The sequence below is a fragment of the Trachypithecus francoisi genome, unplaced genomic scaffold (assembly GCF_009764315.1).
Source record: "Trachypithecus francoisi isolate TF-2019V2 unplaced genomic scaffold, Tfra_2.0 Lachesis_group14, whole genome shotgun sequence".
In the NCBI taxonomy this organism is placed as follows: Eukaryota; Metazoa; Chordata; class Mammalia; order Primates; family Cercopithecidae; genus Trachypithecus; species Trachypithecus francoisi.
The window spans coordinates 23,553,339-23,573,183 of record NW_022681459.1 but is presented as its reverse complement, the minus strand read 5'-3'; the positions used below and the strand labels follow the sequence as shown (position 1 = coordinate 23,573,183).

General features: G+C 50.9%; 1 protein-coding gene and 1 long non-coding RNA gene across 4 annotated transcripts in view; one reads left to right on the top strand and one right to left on the bottom strand.

Annotated features, from left to right (window-relative positions):
* Nucleotides 1–10,787: 10,787 nt before the first annotated feature.
* On the top strand, nt 10,788–11,941 carry LOC117095755. Its single transcript, XR_004442161.1, has 3 exons — nt 10,788–10,935; nt 11,405–11,455; nt 11,855–11,941. It is a non-coding gene; the product is annotated as an uncharacterized LOC117095755 (long non-coding RNA).
* Nucleotides 11,942–15,488: 3,547 nt separating this feature from the next.
* CHAF1B (chromatin assembly factor 1 subunit B) overlaps nt 15,489–19,845 on the bottom strand; it is a 32,796-nt gene continuing 28,439 nt past the window's right edge. For all 3 annotated transcript variants that reach the window (XM_033232429.1, XM_033232428.1, XM_033232430.1), the window contains 3 exons: nt 18,986–19,420; nt 16,933–17,027; nt 15,489–16,044 (listed from right to left, as the gene is read on the bottom strand). In XM_033232429.1, coding sequence (XP_033088320.1) covers nt 15,953–16,044; nt 16,933–17,027; nt 18,986–19,420 — 622 coding nt within the window. In that variant the 3' untranslated portion in view covers nt 15,489–15,952. The remainder of the gene's footprint in view (nt 16,045–16,932; nt 17,028–18,985; nt 19,421–19,845) is intronic.

Here is a 19,845-nt window from a genome sequence, read left to right as displayed (position 1 = left end):
TAGCCGGGTGTAGTGGCACATGCCTGTAGTCCCAGCTATTTTGGGGGCTGAGGTGGGAGGATTGCTTGAGCCCGGGCTGTCGAGGCTGCAGTGAGTTGAGATCACGCCACTGCACTCCAGCCTGGGTGACAGAGTGAGACTATGTCTCAAAAAAAAAAAAAGTACACACCCAGAGAAACCGACTCCCCCGCAAGCTTGTGTTACATGTTGTGGGCATCTCGACCCAGGCTCCATTTCCCGTTCTCTCATTTAGCACAGGATAAAAATCCCACGTTACCTTGGAAAATGAAACTCCGGCTGCACAATTCCCTGCCTCTGAGCAGGGAAGCCCGAGGGCCAGCCTGAAGGCGGAGGCGAAGGCTCCTGTGCCTGTGACTTAGGAGTGCCCAGAGGTGGTTTCTGGTCCCACCCAGCTGTGCTCGGGTAGTCACTCCGCAGGGTCATGAGCTTCACGCAGCCTCCAGGCGGCCAGATTGTGTTTCTTCCACCTGCTTCATCAGCCAGGAAACAGGAGCCCCTGACTAATCTGAAGCCCTGGCCTCAGAAGAAAAAAACGCTAATGACTCAGAGGCCACAGCTGAGACCAGACAGAGCCGGTGCAGCCACTCGGGCCAGGCTGCTCTGTGAAGCTGTTGTTTCCTCTGCGGCCAAAGTGATTTCTTCCACTCAGGGCAGTGCGGTGGTTTGGCGACTTAGAGTTTTGGAGGTCCCCCTCTTCCTGAGAGTTAACTGTCCTGAAAAAGAAAGCTCTAAACAAGAGCCGTATGATCTTAAATCCTGGGGGAGAGGACGCAGGCTGCCCGGAGGGGCCGAGGGCACACCTACAGCTGGGGTTTTGTTTGTTAGAACCAGGGTCTCGCTCTATTGCCCAGGTTTCAGCACAGTGGTGCGATCTCGGCTCACTGCAGCCTCGACCTCCCTGGGCTCACATGATCCTCCCACCTCAGCCTCCTGAGAAGCTGGGACTACAGGCACACACCACCACACCCAGCTAATTTTTTGTAATTTGTAGAGACAGGGTTTTGCCATGTTGTCCAGGCTGGTCTTGAACTCCTGGGCTCAAGCAGTCTGCCTGCCTTGGCCTCCCAAAGTGCTGGGATTACAGGCGTGAGCCACCGTGCCTGACCACAGAGCTGAGTTTTGATTCCGTATGTGGAGAAGCTGCCTGCCTAGGGCTGAGTGGGAAAAGTGTCTAGGGCTGAGCTCACAGTGATGAGCTCCGCATTGCCAGAGGGCTTCAAGCTGAGGCTGAGTGAGACGAAGCACGATGGAGTGAACGGTATCCCTGTGTTGGAAGGAGGGTGGATTATGTGGATACTGTCCCTTGTGGTAAAGAGCCCAGCCCTGGGCTCCACTTTCTTGAAAGCGAATTTGGCGTCTGCTCCTTGGACAGACCAACACAAGCACCTACCCTTCCTGGGTCTCAGTCCCTTCTTCACCCAGAAGGGAAGTTCAGGGAAATTGGGCAGACATGGGCAATCCCACTGGGTTGGCTGCTTCTGGCTGTAAAATTCAAATCTCTAAGGCCTTCCCAATAACAGAGTCCTAGAATTTCACATCACCAGCAAAGTCATGATTGCCAAAACACCCCTCCAATGCACCTATTGTTCCACCCCGCAAGCCAGCATCTGGCCCAGGCCCGTCCCCGCTGCCTGGACTATTAGTCCCGCTGCCTGGACTATTGCGGTAACTGCCTGGCTAGGATTCTGTCCACAGTTCATTGCCCACCCAGCATCCAGACAGCTCTGTCTAAACTGCAGATGAGGAGTCATCTGTGTGCTGTGAATATACGCAGACTCCCCTCTGTCCTCAGCATACATCCTCTGCCTGCTGGTGCACAAAGCTCCAGCCACACGGGTGTCTGTCTGTCTGTCTGTTCCTCAAATAGGCCAGGCCTTCCCATTTCAGGGCCTGCTGGCTATTTCCTGTGCCTAAAATGCCCACCTCCACTTCTCTTTGTATTTCAAGCCTCTACTGGCTCAGATGTCATCCCTCAAGTCAGCCTTACATAAACATGCTTTTAAAAATAGGTACGGCCAGGCACGGTGGCTCACACCTGTAACCCGAACACTTTGGAAGGCCAAGGTGGGCAGATCACCTGAAGTCAGGAGTTTAAGACCAGCCTGGCCAACATGGTGATCTCTACTAAAAATACAAAACTTAGCTGGGTGTGGTGGCACGTGCCTGTAATCCCAGCTATTTGGGGGGCTGAGGCATGAGAATCGCTTGAACCCAGGAGGCGGAGGTTGCAGTGAGCTGAGATTGTGCCATTGCACTCCAGCCTGGGCAACAGAGCAAGACTCCATCTCAAAACATTAAAAAATAAAAATAGGTCCACTCTCCTGTGGCTCCCCTACCCCTATTGTCCATTGCAGCCTTCTGGGACCACCTGCTGCATGGGGTGGGGACCACAGTCAAGCCCAGAAATCCTTTTGTCTTTCACTGAAGCCTCCGCCTCAAAATCCCTCATCTTCCCTTTTACTCTAGGGCTCTCTCACGAGCTGTCTCCATGGTCGGAGTGACCCAGTCCGACCTGTCACGGTAGAGCTGAGCTCAGAAAAGCTAAGCCAGATGCCTGCCACCTTCACTGGACCACCAGGTGGCAAGTCTTTTCATTCTTTTTTTTTTTCTTTTTGAGATGATGTCTTTCTATGTTGCCCAGGCTGATCTCGAACACCTGGGTCCAAGCAAGCCTCCCACCTCACTCCCTCAAAGTGCATCTTTTCACTCTTTTACTAGTGAAAGGAAAATCCGTCCTCGAGGAGGGATGGAGTGAGTTTGGTCCAGCTTCACTTGAGCTCTTGGAGCTTCTCCTACACCCAGGGAAACCCAGGTTCTGGCTCGTTATATGCCCACATTCCCCAGGTAAGGATAGGATTCCAGTCAGGTATCAGAGTGGGTGGGACCACAGGCTTTGGAGCCAGCTAGCTCCCAGCCAGTTACTAACTGCAAGTTTAAGACTATGAGCAAGTTTCTTATGCTCCCTGCGCCTCGGTTTCCTTATACCTCCAAGAACTGTGTGAGGATCTGGGAGCTAACGCTGGTGCCGTGAGGCTAACTTCAGCAGCCCCTCTGACTGCCCACATACCATCGCCTCCTCTCCTCCAGCCAGCACCAGCCAAGGCAAAGGAACCTTCAGAAGGGCCATGCCTAGCCAGCTGAGGACAGTTCCAAGGACATGTTGCATTTCTGCAATTACGGTGGTTTCTTCCTGGCTTGGGTTTACCCGCCACGTGTTGTGAAACTGCGTCCATCTTCCAGCCAGCCCTCCTCACAGGCCCATCCCATGGTATAGTGTAGATCCTGTCCCTCCAAATTTGGTGTCCACCCGAAACCTAAGAATGTGACCTAATTTGGAAATCACATCTTTGCAAATATAATTAGTGTACTCATCCATTTTCATACTGCTATGAAGAAAGACCCAAGACTGGGTAATTTCTAAAGAAAAAGAGGTTTAATGAACTCACAGTTCCACATGGCTGGGGAGGCCTCATAACTGTGGCAGAAGGCAAAGGAGAAGCAAAGTCATGTCTTACATCGCAGCGGGTAAGAGGTCATGTGCAGGGGAACTACCCTTTATAAAACCATCAGATCTCATGAGCTCTATTCACTATCACGAGAACAGCCAGGGAAAAACCCACCCCCATGATTCAATTACCTCCCACCAGGCCCCTCCCATGAATTATCTTGAGGCCAGGTGCGGTGGCTCACGCCTGTCATCCCAGCAATTTGGGAGGCCAGGCAGGCAGATCACCTGAGGTCAGGAGTTTGAGACCAGCCTGGCCAACATGGTGTAACCCCATCTCTACCAAAAATATAAAACATTAACCAGGTGTGGTGGCGAACGCCTGTAATCCCAGCTACTCGGGGGGCTGAGGCAGGAGAAACATTTGAACCCAGGAGGTGGAGGTTGCAGTGAGCCGAGATCTTGCCCTGCACTCCAGGCTGGGCGACAGAGCGAGGCTCCATCTCAAAAAAAATAAAAAAGAATCTTGAGATATCATCCTGAATTAGGGTGGACTCTAAAGCCAATGGCAGGTGTCCTTAGAAGAGAAGGGAAGGGGCCGGGCGCGGTGGCTCAAGCCTGTAATCCCAGCACTTTGGGAGGCCGAGACGGGCGGATCACGAGGTCAGGAGATCGAGACCATCCTGGCTAACATGGTGAAACCCCGTCTCTACTAAAAAAAAATACAAAAAATTAGCCGGGCGAGATGGCGGGCGCCTGTAGTCCCAGCTACTCGGGAGGCTGAGGCAGGAGAATGGCGTAAACCCGGAGGCGGAGCTTGCAGTGAGCCGAGATCCGGCCACTGCACTCCAGCCTGGGCGACAGAGCGAGACTCCGTCTCAACAAAAAAAAAAAAAAAAAAAAAAAAGAAGAGAAGGGAAGGAAGAAGACGGGAAGACAGGAGAAGGCCATGTGAAGACGGAGGCAGAGGTCGGAGTGATGTGGCTTCTGGGAAGACCAGAAGCCAGCAGGAGCTGGCGGAGACAAGGCTCCCCTGCAGCCTTTGGGAGGTGTGGGGCCCTGCCGACCCCCCGACTTAGGACTTCTGGCCTCCAGAACAGACAGAATACATTTCTGTTGTTTCAAGCCACTCTTGACGAAGTATTATAGTAGCCCCAGAAACTAATATGAACTCACGAACTCTAGTATTCTGTTTCACGCTGGCTTGGTGGATAGAATCTTGTTCTGTTTTTTGTTTGTTTTGAGACACAATCTCACTCTGTTGCCCAGGCTGGAGTGCAGTGGCACGATCTCGGCCCACTGCAACCTCTGCCTCCCGGGTTCAAGTGATTCTCCTACCTCAGCCTCCCAAGTAGCTGGGATTACAGGCGGGTGCCATCGCGCCTGGCTAACTTTTTTGTATTTTTAGTAGAGATGGAGTTTCACCAGGCTGGTCTCGAACTCCTGACCTCAAATGACCCACCCACTCGCCTCGGCCTCCCAAAGTGCTGGGATTATAGGCATGAGCCACTGTGCCCAGGCTTGCTCTGTTTTTTAAATGCTTGTTTCTCACATTGGCTGTTTTAAATTCCTTTTTGCAAACGTGTGCGTGAGAGCCTCACTCAGGACTGTCAGCTGTAGAAGCCTTGCCACACATAGGAGCCTCATCGCCTCTCATCACCAGACGTTTCTGCCCTGCCTCTGGTTCACGGCGCCCACCCTGCCTGAGTCAGCTCCCCTAGAGGCTGCTCTGGCCTGGGCTTCTCTGGTGGGTGTCAAAGCCAGCCATGGAGGGCGAGAGGATGATGTTATGACTGCAGCTTGAGAATGTGCATCTCACTCAGCCCTCAGGGTGGTCCAGGGCCACCAGCCCGCTATGGGTCGCTGCTCCTTTGTTGGTGAACAGTACGAATCCCACCGTCCCCCAAAGGGAACTTTCTGCCCAACATCTGCTTCTCAATAGCAAGAAACCCAACCGTAAAGGGTTTTTGGTTTTTTTTTAGAAATGGAGTCTTGCTATGTTGCCCAAGTTTAAGTACAGTGGCATGACCATAGTTCACTGCAGCCTTGAACTCCTGGGCTCAGCCTCCTGAGTAGTTGGGACGACAGGCTCTAGCCACTGCCTCCATGTAGGGCTTTTGAGATGTGAATTTGATAGCTTTCAACAGGGCAAGGGTCCACTAGGAAGAGCACTATGAGCTGAGGCCCAAAGGCATTGGTTTGGACCGAAACCCCTGTAGCACATGTGCCCATGAGGGGGTCAGTGGCGATGGTGATGGGGTCCAGAGAGGAGCACCCCTGGCTGGCGGGTTCTGAGACTCACCACAGGGAACACCAACACCACAGGGTCTCTCATTTAATCTGCACTGCAAGACCCCGAGCCCAGGGCTCTCTGTCATGTCATTTTACAGATGAAAAAACCAAGGCTCAGAGAGGTTAAGCAACACAGCCTTGGTCACATAGCAATTGGCAGAGCCAGGATCCAAGCCCGGGCACACTGGCTGGGAGCCTGTAGCCTTTAAACCATGTGATGGCTGAGAACCTGTGTCGTGCTGGATTCAGCTACGTATTAACTCACAAATGCTTTGGGTTGTTCCTGCTCACAGGGAAGGAACCAGCCTAACCCTGTTTGAGTAGTTCCTGAATTGTCATGAGAGGTTCTGAGAGTATGGTATTTTATTGATATCCTCAGAGTATTCTCATTTTGTAGATGAGAAAATTCGGGGGGAGAGAGGGTATTGTACTAAATGTCTGGGAGGCCAGGTTAGCCATGGATTAAGGATCCAGACCCATGGCTATTTGGAGTCTAGACTGTTGGTCAGCCCACCAGGCCACACACATTCTCAATTCCCAATTCCTAGTGCTGGCCTGGGTGCGGGCTGATTTTGTGTGTCAACTTGGAGGGTGTTTTGGAGAAATTAAAGCTTAGATTCATGAACTCTGAGGAACTGGATTGCCCTTTATAATGTGGGGGGCCTCACTCAATCTGTTGAAGGCCTGACTAGAACAAAAGTTGACCTTCCCTGAGCAAGAGGGGACTCTCCAGCAGACGGCCTTGGCCTTCCTCTGCATTGCTGGCTCTCGGGGGTCTCCAGGCTGCCAGTCCACACTGTTGATTTGGACTTGCCAGCCCCGACAATCACATGGGCCTGTTCCTTATAGTAAATTTCTCTACACACATCCTGTAGAACCGTGACTGACAGTGGTTAAGTATCTCTCCGGAAGTCTACATTTCTCCTGTGAGAAAAACGGAACTTTCAACTTAAGAGGAAGCTAGACGGGGTACGGTGGCTCATGCCTGTAATCCCAGCACTTTGGGAGGCCGAGGTGGGCGGATCACGAGGTCAGGAGTTCTAGACTAGCCTGGCCAATGTGGTGAAACCCTGTCTTTACTAAAAGCACAAAAATTAGCCAGGAGTGGTGACATGCGTCTGTAATCCCAGCTACTCGGGAGGCTGAGGCAGGAGAATCACTTGAACCTGGGAGGTGGAGGTTACAGTCAGCTACGATCGAGCCACTGCACTCCAGCCTGGGCAACAGAGTGAGACTCTGTCTCAAAAAAAAAGAGGAAGCTACCTGTCTCAGGTAATCCCTTCAAACACCGTCAGGCATATGTTGCATCCCCATTTTACAGAGAGGAAAACAGAGGCCGAGGTCGGTGAAGTGAAATGCGCAAAGACCCATGGCAATGTATCGCTTAAGACAGAATTAAGCTCCTCTTCTAGCTCCAAAGTGCATGGCTTTGCACCCTCACCTCCTACACCCCCTTTCGCAGCATTCCACACACTCCAGCAGCCCCACCTTGGGGGAGAAGCCGACAGTCACTTGGCCCGCTGGCCTAAGGTCCCCTGCCACCATCAAGGACAACTCCCTTGCCAGCCTTCCACCCACCCACTTGGTTTAAGGTCTTATGCTAATTTAGCTGCTGCCTGGCCTCTAAAACTGGAAGGGCCTTGAACGACTTAACTGCAAGGTCCCCTCCCCACTCTCCTCCCACGGATAAGGTCCCCCCAGCCGGGCCTTATCATGGCCCCAGACACATCTCCTGTTTATCCCTGAGCAGCGGGCTTCACTCCCCGACCAGCCCAGGAATTAGTTACACGAGCCATCACATCTCCTGTGGGATTCAGGGGAACCCCGTCCTCTTGTTACTGCAAAGCCCGCTGCCCAACACCCCTGCTGTTCACCCTGCCCTCGAGTGCTGCCCCGTGTGGCCCTGCCTGGCCTGCAGTGCTCCTCCTCCCAAGCTGTGAGTGAGGCAACTAGCACACAGCTGTGCACCCCAGGTGTCCTGTGTTGGGTGCTATGTTTGACCATCCTGAAACCCCAGTGTGGGAATCCCTCCCTCACCAACAGGGTGGAAAGGAGGCGATCAAAATGCAACTCTGGTGCAGGGGCCGTGGAGAGACGGCCGCTGCTAGAGGGCGGGCAGGCCACCTGGCCAGAGAGGCAATGTGGCAGAGCAGGGGCCCAGCGACATCAAGGATTAGGAGACAGGCCACGTCTAAGGCGGCCTTGAATGTCGAGGATTCTGTAGAAATCAAAAGGACAAACACTCAAATGCCTCTGGTGTCAACGACAACCCGCAGACACGTCAATCCTGGAGGAATGGTCGGGCTCTGGATGGGACAGTCACGGGGACAGCTGCCTGTCTGATGAGGGGCCACCAGGGAACTCACAGCAGTTTCCAACAGCAGAGCCCCACAAAGCAGGGACAAGAGACCTGGGCTCAGGAAGGAGACAGGGACGGGGCTCTTTGGGGCAAGCAGGAGAGAAGGATTAACAATACCGCCCCCTAGTGGCTTCCGCAAGTGCCCGGCCTGTTAGGAACCCGAGTTCTTTGCTTTGGGGGTGGCTGCAGTCACAAGGCATTTACTCCTTCCTGTAACTGTCACGTGAAAGCAGAATGATGCCAGCGTGGGGGGTGACTTTTGTCCAACACTCAGCCCCTTGGGTCGTGGAATATGGATGCTCGTCATGAAATGGCTGAGCTCAAAGTATTCTATTCCCCTTCAAATTTTCCAGACTTCGCAATACCCCCGTGGGGGGTTCCCTACGCTGAGGGCCTGGAGTCTCCTGAGCTTTGGAAATTGCATGTGCCCGGCTCGCCTGCAGAGGCTGACTCGGGATCTGGACAAAGGCCAGGCTTGAGGTGATGTTCTTTTGTTTTGCTTTTGAGCACAGCCAGCTTCACTGACTCGGGGCGGGGGACGGGGGCCGGAAGAGACCAGGAGGAACTCGCGGGAAGAGAAGACCTGGAGCAGGAGGGGCTGACGCCAGCCCTCACTTCATCCCAAACTCGCATTTCTCCACAGATCCACCAAAGGCTCCGACCAGGAACAGAGAGACCAGTGATTTCAAAGAAATAACCTGTGATGACACTTGAAATGGCTTTTATAGATAATATTCTATGACAGAAGGAGACATCAGGTTGTTCTGGGTATTAAGAAAACAGGGGATGCCGGGCGCGGTGGCTCAAGCCTGTAATCCCAGCACTTTGGGAGGCCGAGACGGGTGGATCACGAGCTCAGGAGATCGAGACCATCCTGGGTAACACGGTGAAACCCTGTCTCTACTAAAAATACAAAAAACTAGCCGGGCGAGGTGGTGGGCGCCTGTAGTCCCAGCTACTCGGGAGGCTGAGGCAGGAGAATGGCATAAACCCGGGAGGCGGAGCTTGCAGTGAGCTGAGACCCGGCCACTGCACTCCAGCCTGGGCGACAGAGCGAGACTCCGTCTCAAAAAAAAAAGAAAACAGGGGCTGGCCGGGCGCGTGGCTCACGCCTGTAATCCCAGCACTTTGGGAGGCCAAGGCGGGTGGATCACAAGGTAAGGAGTTCAAGACCAGTCTGGATAACATGGTGAAACCCCGTCTCTACTAAAAATACAAAAATTAGCTGGGCGCGGTGGCAGGCAACTGTAATTCCAGCTACTTGGGAGGCTGAGGCAGAAGAATCGCCTAAACTCGGAGGGTGGAGGTTGCAGTGAGCCGAGATCAAGCCACTGCACTCCAGCCTGGGTGACAGAGCGAGACTGTGTCTCAAAAAAGAAAAAAAAAAAGAAAAAGAAAAATCCCAGCACTTGGGAGGCTGAGGTGGGTGATCACTTGAAGCCAGGAGTTCAAAACCAGCCTGGGTAACATAGTGAGACCCCAGGAGTGAGATCTACAAAAGAAAAAATTTTAAAATGAGCATAGTGGCACACGGCTATAGGCCCAGATACTCAGGAGGCTGAGGCAGGAGGATTGTTTGACCCTGGAGGCTGCAGTGAGCCGAGATGGTACCACTGCACTTCCGCCTGGGCAACAGTGAACCCCTATCTCAAAAAAAAAAAAAAAAAGAAAGAGGCCGGGCGCGGTGGCTCAAGCCTGTAATCCCAGCACTTTGGGAGGCCGAGACGGGCAGATCACGAGGTCAGGAGATCGAGACCATCCTGGCTAACACGGTGAAACCCCGTCTCTACTAAAAAAATACAAAAAACTAGCCGGGCGCGGTGGCGGGCGCCTGTAGTCCCAGCTACTCGGGAGGCTGAGGCAGGAGAATGGCGTGAGCCCGGGAGGCGGAGCTTGCAGTGAGCTGAGATCCGGCCGCAGCACTCCAGCCTGGGCGACAGAGCGAGACTCTGTCTCAAAAAAAAAAAAAAAAAGAAAGAAAGAAAGAAAAAAAGAAAAAAGGACCAGTCTATTACCCAGTCCATATAATCATTGCTACAAATTTGTTGAGACTCTTTTAAAGGGGTAACACCTGTTGCTTCACGCCATCTCTCAGAGCTGAAACTTGAGGGAAAACAGCCCCCTACAGCGAACCCACATCAGTGGAAATACTTTCCTCTCCATGCTGACCTTGTCTGCACTAAGGCAGGACATAAGGTACAGGGCCAGTGGAAGAAAGTGCCCTCCACAACCACCACCTCTCACAACTAATAAGTTAAACCCACCACAGAATTTGCTAAAAGCAGAACATGGAAGGTAACAGCTAGATGACACGTGGCTCTGCCTTCGATCTGGGACAAAAGATCTCTGACCAGAGACAGAGGGCCACCCAACCGCATCCCCAGAGGCTGAGCACAAGCAGGCATGGGGTCGACTCCCAAGGCGAGGGTAACAGGGAGGCCGGGTGATGGACAGGGCAACTCCAGCCAGTCTGGGGATTCATGCCAAGTGGGGACGCAATAGGGGACCCCAAAACACCCAGGCTGCCCAGAGAACACACCAGGTACCCTACATGACAAGGATATCCTGCTCCTAGAAAAATCTAGAACGCCTCTGGTACCCAGAGGATATTTGATAGACATTTCTTGAATGAATGAAGGAATGAATGAAGGAATGAATGAACAAAGGCATGGCCATGCACATACTGCTTTCACCATCCTCTCCCACCCGTGTCTGCTCAACAATGCTCCACTCCGGGTCTGGCCACCAGGGGCAGAAGCCGGCGTCTAAGGCCACTCTGTTCCCAAGACTGGACAGGGACGCAGATCACTTAGAGGAGGTAGGGCGGAGAGATGGGGCCTTCAGGCCTAGGAGGCACAACTGCTGAGTGGATTCAGTGGGGACAGTGACCCCCAGTGGCCACTGAGAATTTGTGCACGAAAACAAGCGTCTGTTACTTCCACATGCCAGGGGAGGGAAGTGCGATCTGGCTCAACTTCCAGCCGCGTTATTTCAGTTTCTCGTTTCTGCTTGGGTGACTCCCCGACATTTTCTCTTACCCCTCTCCCCTACCAAAGCAAGCAAAGTCCAAGGTTTTCTAGCTGTAGAGATTTTTCTGGTGAAGAAACAGGCACAGACTCATGAAGTAATTTGTTCGAGGTCTGTCTGTCCTACACACACACCCAAGGTTGAACTGTAGCCAAATAACCAGGGAAGCTGCAGTAGTCCTGGGAGACCCCAGGCCAGGGAAGAAGGGGCTGGAGCAGCTCATCCTCCACCTCCTCCCTCTCCCTACTTGATGTTTCCAGAGCCAAGGACTCGGACCTATGTTGTTTAAGTGAACGCTGACAACTATTTAGGTAAGGAGGGCCAAGGGCATCGTCACACAGATGTGCTTTCAGCAAAGACAACGGAAGTGGATGTAAGGCAGGAAACTGGAGTAAACGAGGACCGCAGGAGGCTTTCTCCCCTGCCCCGTGGCACATCCTCCTGCCTCTCCCTGCTGGAGGACCCTGGCCCTGTGGGCACCTGCCAAGGATGGCTGGGCCCGTTATCCACGATAACCCGAGGCACCACATATCCCTGTCCACCGTACGTGCCTCTGCATGAAATGGAGGCTTCACCCTCTGCTGCCCACACTGCGCCTCCAGCTTTCTTCCTTCAAATGCCCGACCTATCGTCACAATCCCAGATTCCAGGGAACGCAGGTCAAATTCTCCCAAGCAGTCTCCCCAAGCCTGAGCCCGATTTTCTTCTAGGCACCCCCAGCAGCAGGAACTAATATTCAACAGTAGTGTTACTGGAGACATCTGGAAACACTGCTCAAAACAGAAACAAGTACAGATCCAGAACGGTGAGAAGGATCTTCACCACAGCACCCACCGTCAGGCAGAACCCTGCCCAGCCTTCAGGCTTTCCCAGTGCACTGCCCAGATGGTCGCAGGCAGTTTTACACTATGACGCTGAGGTGACTTCACTTGGTCTTTTATTGCCAATTTTGATTTATATTTAAGGATGATGGCTGAGAATAGGCGGGCCATCATTCCAATAAATGCGCACTTCAGGCTGAAGGCGCACCCTGCCCCCAACCCGAACCCCCACTATCAATGCATAAGAAACAGATGTGTAAAACCTAATATTGTTCTTTTCTTTTTTTTTTCAGACAGAGTCTCAAAAAAGGCTGGAGTGCACTGGTGCCATCTCAGCTCACTGCAACCTCTGCCTCCCGGGTTCAAGCGATTCTCGTGCCTCAGTCTCCCCAGTAGCTGGGATTACAAGTGCATGCCACCGCGTCTGGCTAAGTTTTGTATTTTTAGTAGAGACGGGGTTCCACCATGTTGGCCAGGCAGGTCTTGAACTCCTGACCTCAAGTGATCCGCGCACCTTGGCCTCCCAAAGTGCAAGGATTACAGGCGTGAGCCACCACGCCCAGCAAAACCTAATACTGTTCCTCCCCAGGTGTGGCCAGGAAGTGGGCTGCTCACTAAGGACAGGGGACCCATGGTCACTCGTCTGTCTGCACAAGATCAACAACTGCACATCCCACCTCACAGCAGCTGCATGACACTGAAAGCCATCTCTTCAGAAGAGCTAACGGCACCTCCTACATACTGTCCTTCAGTCCAGTGGCCCCAGTAAAGGAGGATGTCAATCAGTGACCGGGCAGAGAAAATCAAGAAAATGCTTTCGGCCGGGCACGGTGGCTCATGCCTGTAATCCCAGCACTTTGGGAGGCCGGGGCGGGCGGATCACGAGGTCAGGTGTGGGAGACCAGCCTGACCTAACATGATGAAACCCCATCTCTACTAAAAATACAAAAATTAGCCGGGCGTGGTGGCGTGAGCCTGTAATCCCAGCTACTCAAGAGGCTGAGGCAGGAGAATCACTTGAACCCGGGAGGTGGAGGTTGCAGTGAGCCAAGATGGCACCACTGCACTCCAGTCTGGGTGACAGAGCAAGACTCTGTCTCAAAAAAATAAAATAAAATAAAATGCTTTCAGTGGAAATGCATTTAAGCAGAACAGACCGTATCCAGGGAAAGTTTTTTCCCTTAGATTTCTCAACCTTGGCTATGCATCAGAATTACTCCCGGAGCTTTAAGAAATCCTAATGCTCAGACCATGCCCCAGACCGATGAGGCCAGATCCTCCAGAGCAGGAACCCAGGCACTGGTATGTCAACTCTTGGGTGATTTCAATAGGCAGCTACAGTTGAGAACCACCCGTCAAAACAGATACCATTTGACCAGGCATGGCGTCTCATGCCTGTAATCCCAACACAGGGAGGCTGGGGAGGGAAGATTGCTTGAGCCCCAGGACTTTGAGACCAGCCTGGGCAACATGACAAGAGCCGCATCCCTAGAAAAAAGGTTTGAAAAACGAGCCGTGTGCAGTTGTGTGCACCTGTGGTCTCAGGAGGCTGAGGCAGGAGAATCTCTTAAGCCCAGGAGATCAAGGCTGCAGTGATCCACGTTCAGGCCACTGCATGCCAGCCTGGGCGACAGAGCAAGACGGCATCTCCAAAAACAAACAGATATCATTTGACATTTTAATACCTTTTCATCTTGAATGTGAGCCACATCTGCATTACAAGTATACATGTGTTCACCTTTCCATTCTCTACAGTGTAAATTATCTCTAGGTTACCACCTTTCATCTAAAACGGAGGCAGACTCTCTGGCTTACTAGGCTGTGGATTAAGCAATAAAGTGATGCTTCTTTCCAATTAATTTCTTTGTTGCTGGTGACCTGCGTTAAAAAGGTGCCTCCTCGCCAGGCGCGGTGGCTCATGCCTGCAATCCCAGCACTTTGGGAGGCCAAGATGGGCGGATCACCTGAGGTCAGGAGTTCAAGACCAGCCTGAACAATATAATGAAACCCCGTCTCTACTAAAAATACAAAAGTTAGCCAGGTGTGGTGGCATGAGCCTGTAGTCTCAGCTACTCGGGAGGCTGAGACAGAAGAATTGCTTAAACCCGGGAGGCAGAGGTTGCAGTGAGCCAAGATCGCACCACTGCACTCCAGCCTGGGCAACAAGAGCAAAACTCTGTCTCAAAAAAAAAAAAAATAATAACCAAAAGTGCCTCCTCCTCAGCGCAATTTCCATCAGATTGAACTGCAGGTACCAAACTCTCTGGCCAGCTTCAGACTGTGAAGATGGCCCTGAGGTTAGTGCCTTCCTATGTCACAGCAATAGCATCGCACATTAGGAAATTCAACTGTGACAATGTCTCTCAAGGGGAGGCAGCAGCACTAGCTTCTAAACGAGGCCTCAACCCTCTCATCCACGCAGCCAGGGATCTCCTGAGCTAAGACAAGACTCCAATGTATGTGACTGCCATCTTCAGTCGACAGCATCACTTTGTACATTGAGCCCACAACTTTCATGCTTACTTCTAATAAAGAGAACACATGATCATCCCGGCCTAGAGAAAGCAAAGGCAGACATAAATTGCTAAGTAAAGATACTTTGTTTGGTCCGGGTACAGTGGCTCATACCTGTAATCCCAGCACTTTGTGAGGCTAAGGTGAGAGGATCACTTGAGCCCAGGAGTTCGAGACCAGCCTGGTCAACATGACAAAACCCTGTCTCCCCTAAAAATAGTATAATTAGGCCAGGTGCAGTAGCTCACACTTGTAATCCCAGCACTTTGGGAGACCAAGGCAGGCAGATCACCGGAGGTCAGGAGTTAAGAGACCAGCCTGGCCAACATGGCAAAACCCCATCTCTACTAAAAATACAAAAATTAGCTGGATATGGTGGCACACGCCTGTAATCCTAGCTACTTGAGAGGCAGAGGCAGGATCGTTTGAACCCAGGAGGCGGAGGTTATAGTGAGCCAAGATCATGCCACTGCATTCCAGCCTGGAAGACAGAGCGAGACTCCATCTCAAAAAAAAAAAAAAGAAAAAATATACATATATAATATATATGTGTGTGTGTGTACATATATATATATATATCATGTATGTGTGTGTGTGAAATTAGCACGGCATCGTGGCACATGCCTGTGGTCCCATTTACTCGGGAAACTGAGGTGGAAGGATTGCTTGAGCCCAGGAGGTCGAGGCTACAGTGAGCCGAGACAGCGCCACTGCACTCCAGCATGGGCAACAGAGCAAGACCCTGTCTCAAAAAACAAAAAAGATACTTTTTTTGCTTTGAAAAACCAATCTAAAAAACTAACCTATTTAGATACCAAATTGTATATGAAAAAAATCTCAACTCTCTCTTTAGAACAAATAGATCCACAAAAATGCTAAGGAAATATACTACAACATTAACGAGGGTTACTTCTGGGGGAAGATGATGGGTGATTCCCATCTTTTTCACTTCACTTAGTTACTAATAGAAAAAGCATCGTTACCTTTAAAATCAGAAAACAAACACAACTACCTTCCAAAGTTTAATCAATAAACTCCTTAGAAGTGAAATCTAACAATCACTTCAAATACTCTAAAATTCAACAGAGTAAAATCTCAAATTACTTTCTCATCTTCCTAATCCTTATTTAAAAGGAGTCCCTCCATGAAGTGTGTGCCCTTTCACGAGGATGCCAGGGAGGACTCACTGATTTTCACACGGGATAACGTTGAATCACTCCAGTTTCAGAAACTCATCAAAAAGAGGATTTACAATGTTAAAACGTTCATGTACCCAAGTTAAAAATGGACACTGAATACAACGGCATCCACATTTCTGGAGAAAAATCAGTACACGTGTCCCTTCTGTTACAGAAATCCATCTACAGTGCCTGTCCCACTCCATGGAAGCCCTGGTCTCAGGTACCTCCAGCTTCACCGTCTCCCTGCACACACTGGGGGCCTGGGAAGTGTCAAGCAGAAGCTGAGGTCCCATCAAGGATCCAGACTTTCCATGCCTCCTTTGTTTTCATCGAGTCTGGGCCGCTTTAGCTCTGGGGGACTGCCGTGAGCATCTCCAGGCGTCTCTGCAACATTAACAAACATAGGTTGGCAAGTAAATGAAGAATTCTGGAAGTCGGGGCTGATATTTACAGAACACAGAGCCAAGACATGGAACTGAGCTGCCTGGCAAGATCCTATACTGATATAAGGGAAGGATCTATAGAGTGGTTCTCAACCCCGGGCAATTTTGCCTCTCAAGGGACAGTGGGCAATGCCTAGTGGCATTTTAGGATGTCATGGGCAAGCCGGGTGCAGTGGCTCACGCCTGTAATTGCAGCACTTTGGGAGGCTAAGGCGGGTGGATCATTTGAGGTCAGGAGTTGAAGACCAGCCTGGCCAACATCGTGAAACCCCGTCTCTACTAAAAATACAAAAATTACCCGGGTGTGGTGGCGCGTGCCTGTAGTCCCAGCTACTCGGGAGGCCAAGGCAGGAGAACTGCTTGAACCCGGGAGGTGGAGGTTACAGTGAGCCGAAATCGTGTCACTGCATTCCAGCCTGGGCAACAGAGCGAGACTCCATCTCAAAAAAAAAAAAAAAAAAAAAAAAAAGAATGTCATGGGCAAGAAGTAGCACCCAGGGATGCTGCTAAACATCCTATGATACACAGGACAGTCCCCTACAACTAAGAATTACTTGGCCCAAAAGGTCAATAGCCATCAGGTGGAGACACTTGATCTAAATGATCTCCTACTGAACCCACTCCCTGGCTCACCAGGATGCTCTCACTGGCCAGGTGCCTCCCTGCTGAGGGGTAAACACGCAGCCAGTGGGTTTAAACAATGATTCCAATAAGATGCATCCTTGCTGTCTCAGAACTGACTTAAAATTAGATGGCATTAATTTCCAAAAGAACAAAATAAAAGATATTCCATCTTTAATTATATTAAACCAGTAACAATATTACATACCTGACTGAATTTCTTCTGTAGAAGGGGTGGAAATCATACTGGTTGGAACAGAATTTGGTGGAGTGTCTGTCTTTAAGGGTGTTAAGTTTATTCTCCTTCATTTAAAAAAAAAAAAAAAAAGTAGAGGAGTGCATGGCTCATTAGTATCACAGGAATTGTTTATGTACCACACCAACCTTCAAAACTACCAAAGGAAATACTTAGATTTTCAGCTGAACATATGGTTCAAGGCATTAAATAGTAAGATGTGACCACTTGTTTAATAACTGAGGGTTACATTCATGTATTAAGTTAAACCATCACATTTATAATAGTCAACTTAAACCATAACCAGTCATCTAAAAGTTTCAAAACCTGCGGTCTGTTCATTATTCATGGTTTTGTGAACACTCTGCTGGCTGCTATAAAAGGCAGTCAGATATGGTTTCTACACATGGAAAGTGCCAAAACACAGATAATACTTTTTAAAAATCCAGTGTTGGGCTGGGCAAGGTGGCTCATACTTGTAATCCCAGCAGTTTGGGAGGCCGAGGCAGGCAGATCACTTGAGGTCAGGAGTTTTTGAACAGCCTGACCAACACGGCGAAACCCCATCTCTACTAAAAATACAAAAAGTCAGCCAGGCATGGTGGCACACGCCTGTAATCCCAGCTACGTGAGAGGCTGAGGTAGGACAATCACTGGAACCCAGAAGGCGGAGGTTGCAGTGAGCAGAGAGCGTGCCATCGCACTACAGCCTGGGCAACAGAGCGAGACCCTGTCTCACATGAATAAATAAATAAATAAATAAAAACCCAGAGTCTTAATTTTCAACAACTATTCTTGTTTGTAAAAGATTACACCTTCAAGAAGCTTGGTAAATAATTCAGAAGAAATCAAGGGGGGAAAATAATTTAATACCAAAAATAGTTCAAGGAATACCTTCCGTCACATAAAAACAAATAGAAAACTTATAAAATACATTGCTAATCTGCAGAAAGAAATGAGAGATTTTAAGAGGGCGGTAAAGCCAGCAGCCCATACACATATTATGAACTTGCCGAAGAAGACCTGTGGGCACAGGAGAGGCTGAGAGGCACAGCACGCTCTGTCAAGCTCGCCATCCCCACCACTCCCCTCTGCATGCCACTCCCCAGCCCTACTCCTGACTCAGTTTATGGGAAGGCTGGGAGGCAGAGGGCCTGGTGGAGAAGGAACTACACAGGATCAGAGGAGTAACTGGATATCAGCTGCAGGGAAGGATGGAAACGGGAGGCTGTGCTGCCGGACAGCGAAGGATGTGCTAAGCCGCTCTGTATCCAATAGGAGTGGCAGACACAGGGGTGCGTGCCAGACACAGATGTAAGCAGGGAAGAAATGACTCTGCACCTCCCTGGGGATTATTTATCAGATCAGGACCCCCGTTTCTCACGGACCAGGCTGCTGGAGACATCAAACGGAGTCTCAGGAAGACACTCCTGGAATTGCCTACATCCTGGGCAGGACAGCATCCATAAAAAACAGGACCTGCTTCCTGCCCTTAGGGGCTCATAACCAGCAGGGGAAACTGAGGCATCAAAGCACCTGCTATGGAATCTGATGTGTGGTGACAAGGGAAGGCTGAAGGGCCACAGAGACTGCAGACAGAGAGGGTACACTCAAATGGGTCTTTCAGAAGACTCCTGGCACCACCCAGAGGACGAGAGGTACAGGGTTTCCCCAGAGAAGGGAAGGACAGAGGCCTCAAAGGGCAGAGTGTGCTCTGGGAAGAGATGACATTCAGGACTGGGCTAGAGATGAAGGCCACGGACTCAGGAGAGAGAGTGGCCACAGTCCTGGATGACAGGCTGCAGCCAAATCACAAGCCTGGGCTTCATCTGACAGGCAGGAACTGGAGGACCAAACAGGCCTATATGCAAGAAATGACACTCAGATTTGAAGTTAAGAATCTCTCTGGCAACCTACTGGCATGAAGTATTCGCCACCTGAAATTTCACCTGCAGCAGGGTGGGAGTGTTCTGTTTGCATTTCATGTGTCACTTTGCAATGACATCTTGTTCCAACAAGGTCTTACCGGGGCGTTGTCTTGCTCCAGGCTTGCAGTGTGTTCAGAGTGACCCTCCGGGATGGGTGGCCTTTTGTGTTTTGACTACTGGGCTGCAGGGTCTTCTCTTCTGAAGGCCCCGGCAAGGGGCTTTTGACAGCAGGAGTGATGGAGGGAGGGTCTCTGATGGCTGTTGGGGCTGGGGCCTGTCTGGCTTGAGAGGGGGTTGTGCCGGGGCTGCTGGGGTCTTGGCTTCTGCTGGCAGGGGTTCCCTCTACCGGTCTGGGTCCTACTGGCGAAGACCCTCGATGTGTCTGACTCTTGGTTTTCTTTGCTGTATCAGGAGTTCTCATGCTCAATACTGGCTTCTCTTTCAAAGGAATTCCAAGTTCATCTTTCTCAAATGTCACAAACGAGCAGTAACCGTCCGTGGAAGAAATGGCCAGGAAGGCGCCATCGCTGGACCTTCGTCCCCAAAATAGGGAAAAGTTACAGACCTTACCAACATTCTCACATCTAGTTAGAAGAGGGAAGTTCAAACAAAACCTCAAGCTTGTTTGAAGGCAAAAACCAGGGAAAAGATACGACTGGAAAAGAGTGTGTGATAGCCACTCACTCATGCAGTTTCATCACGATTTGCTAAGTGGCTGCAACCTATCTGTGCTACTAGCAACTTGCACTTGAATAAGCCGGGCACAGTGGCTCACACCTGTAATCCCAGCACTTTGGGAGGCCAAGGCAGGTGGATCATTTGAGGTCAGGAGTTCAAGACCAGCCTGGCCAACCTGGTGAAACCCTGTCTCTACTACAAATACAAAAAAATTAGCCAGGCATGGTGGCGGGCGCCTATAATCCCAGCTACTCAGGAGGCTGAGGCAGGAGAATCGCTT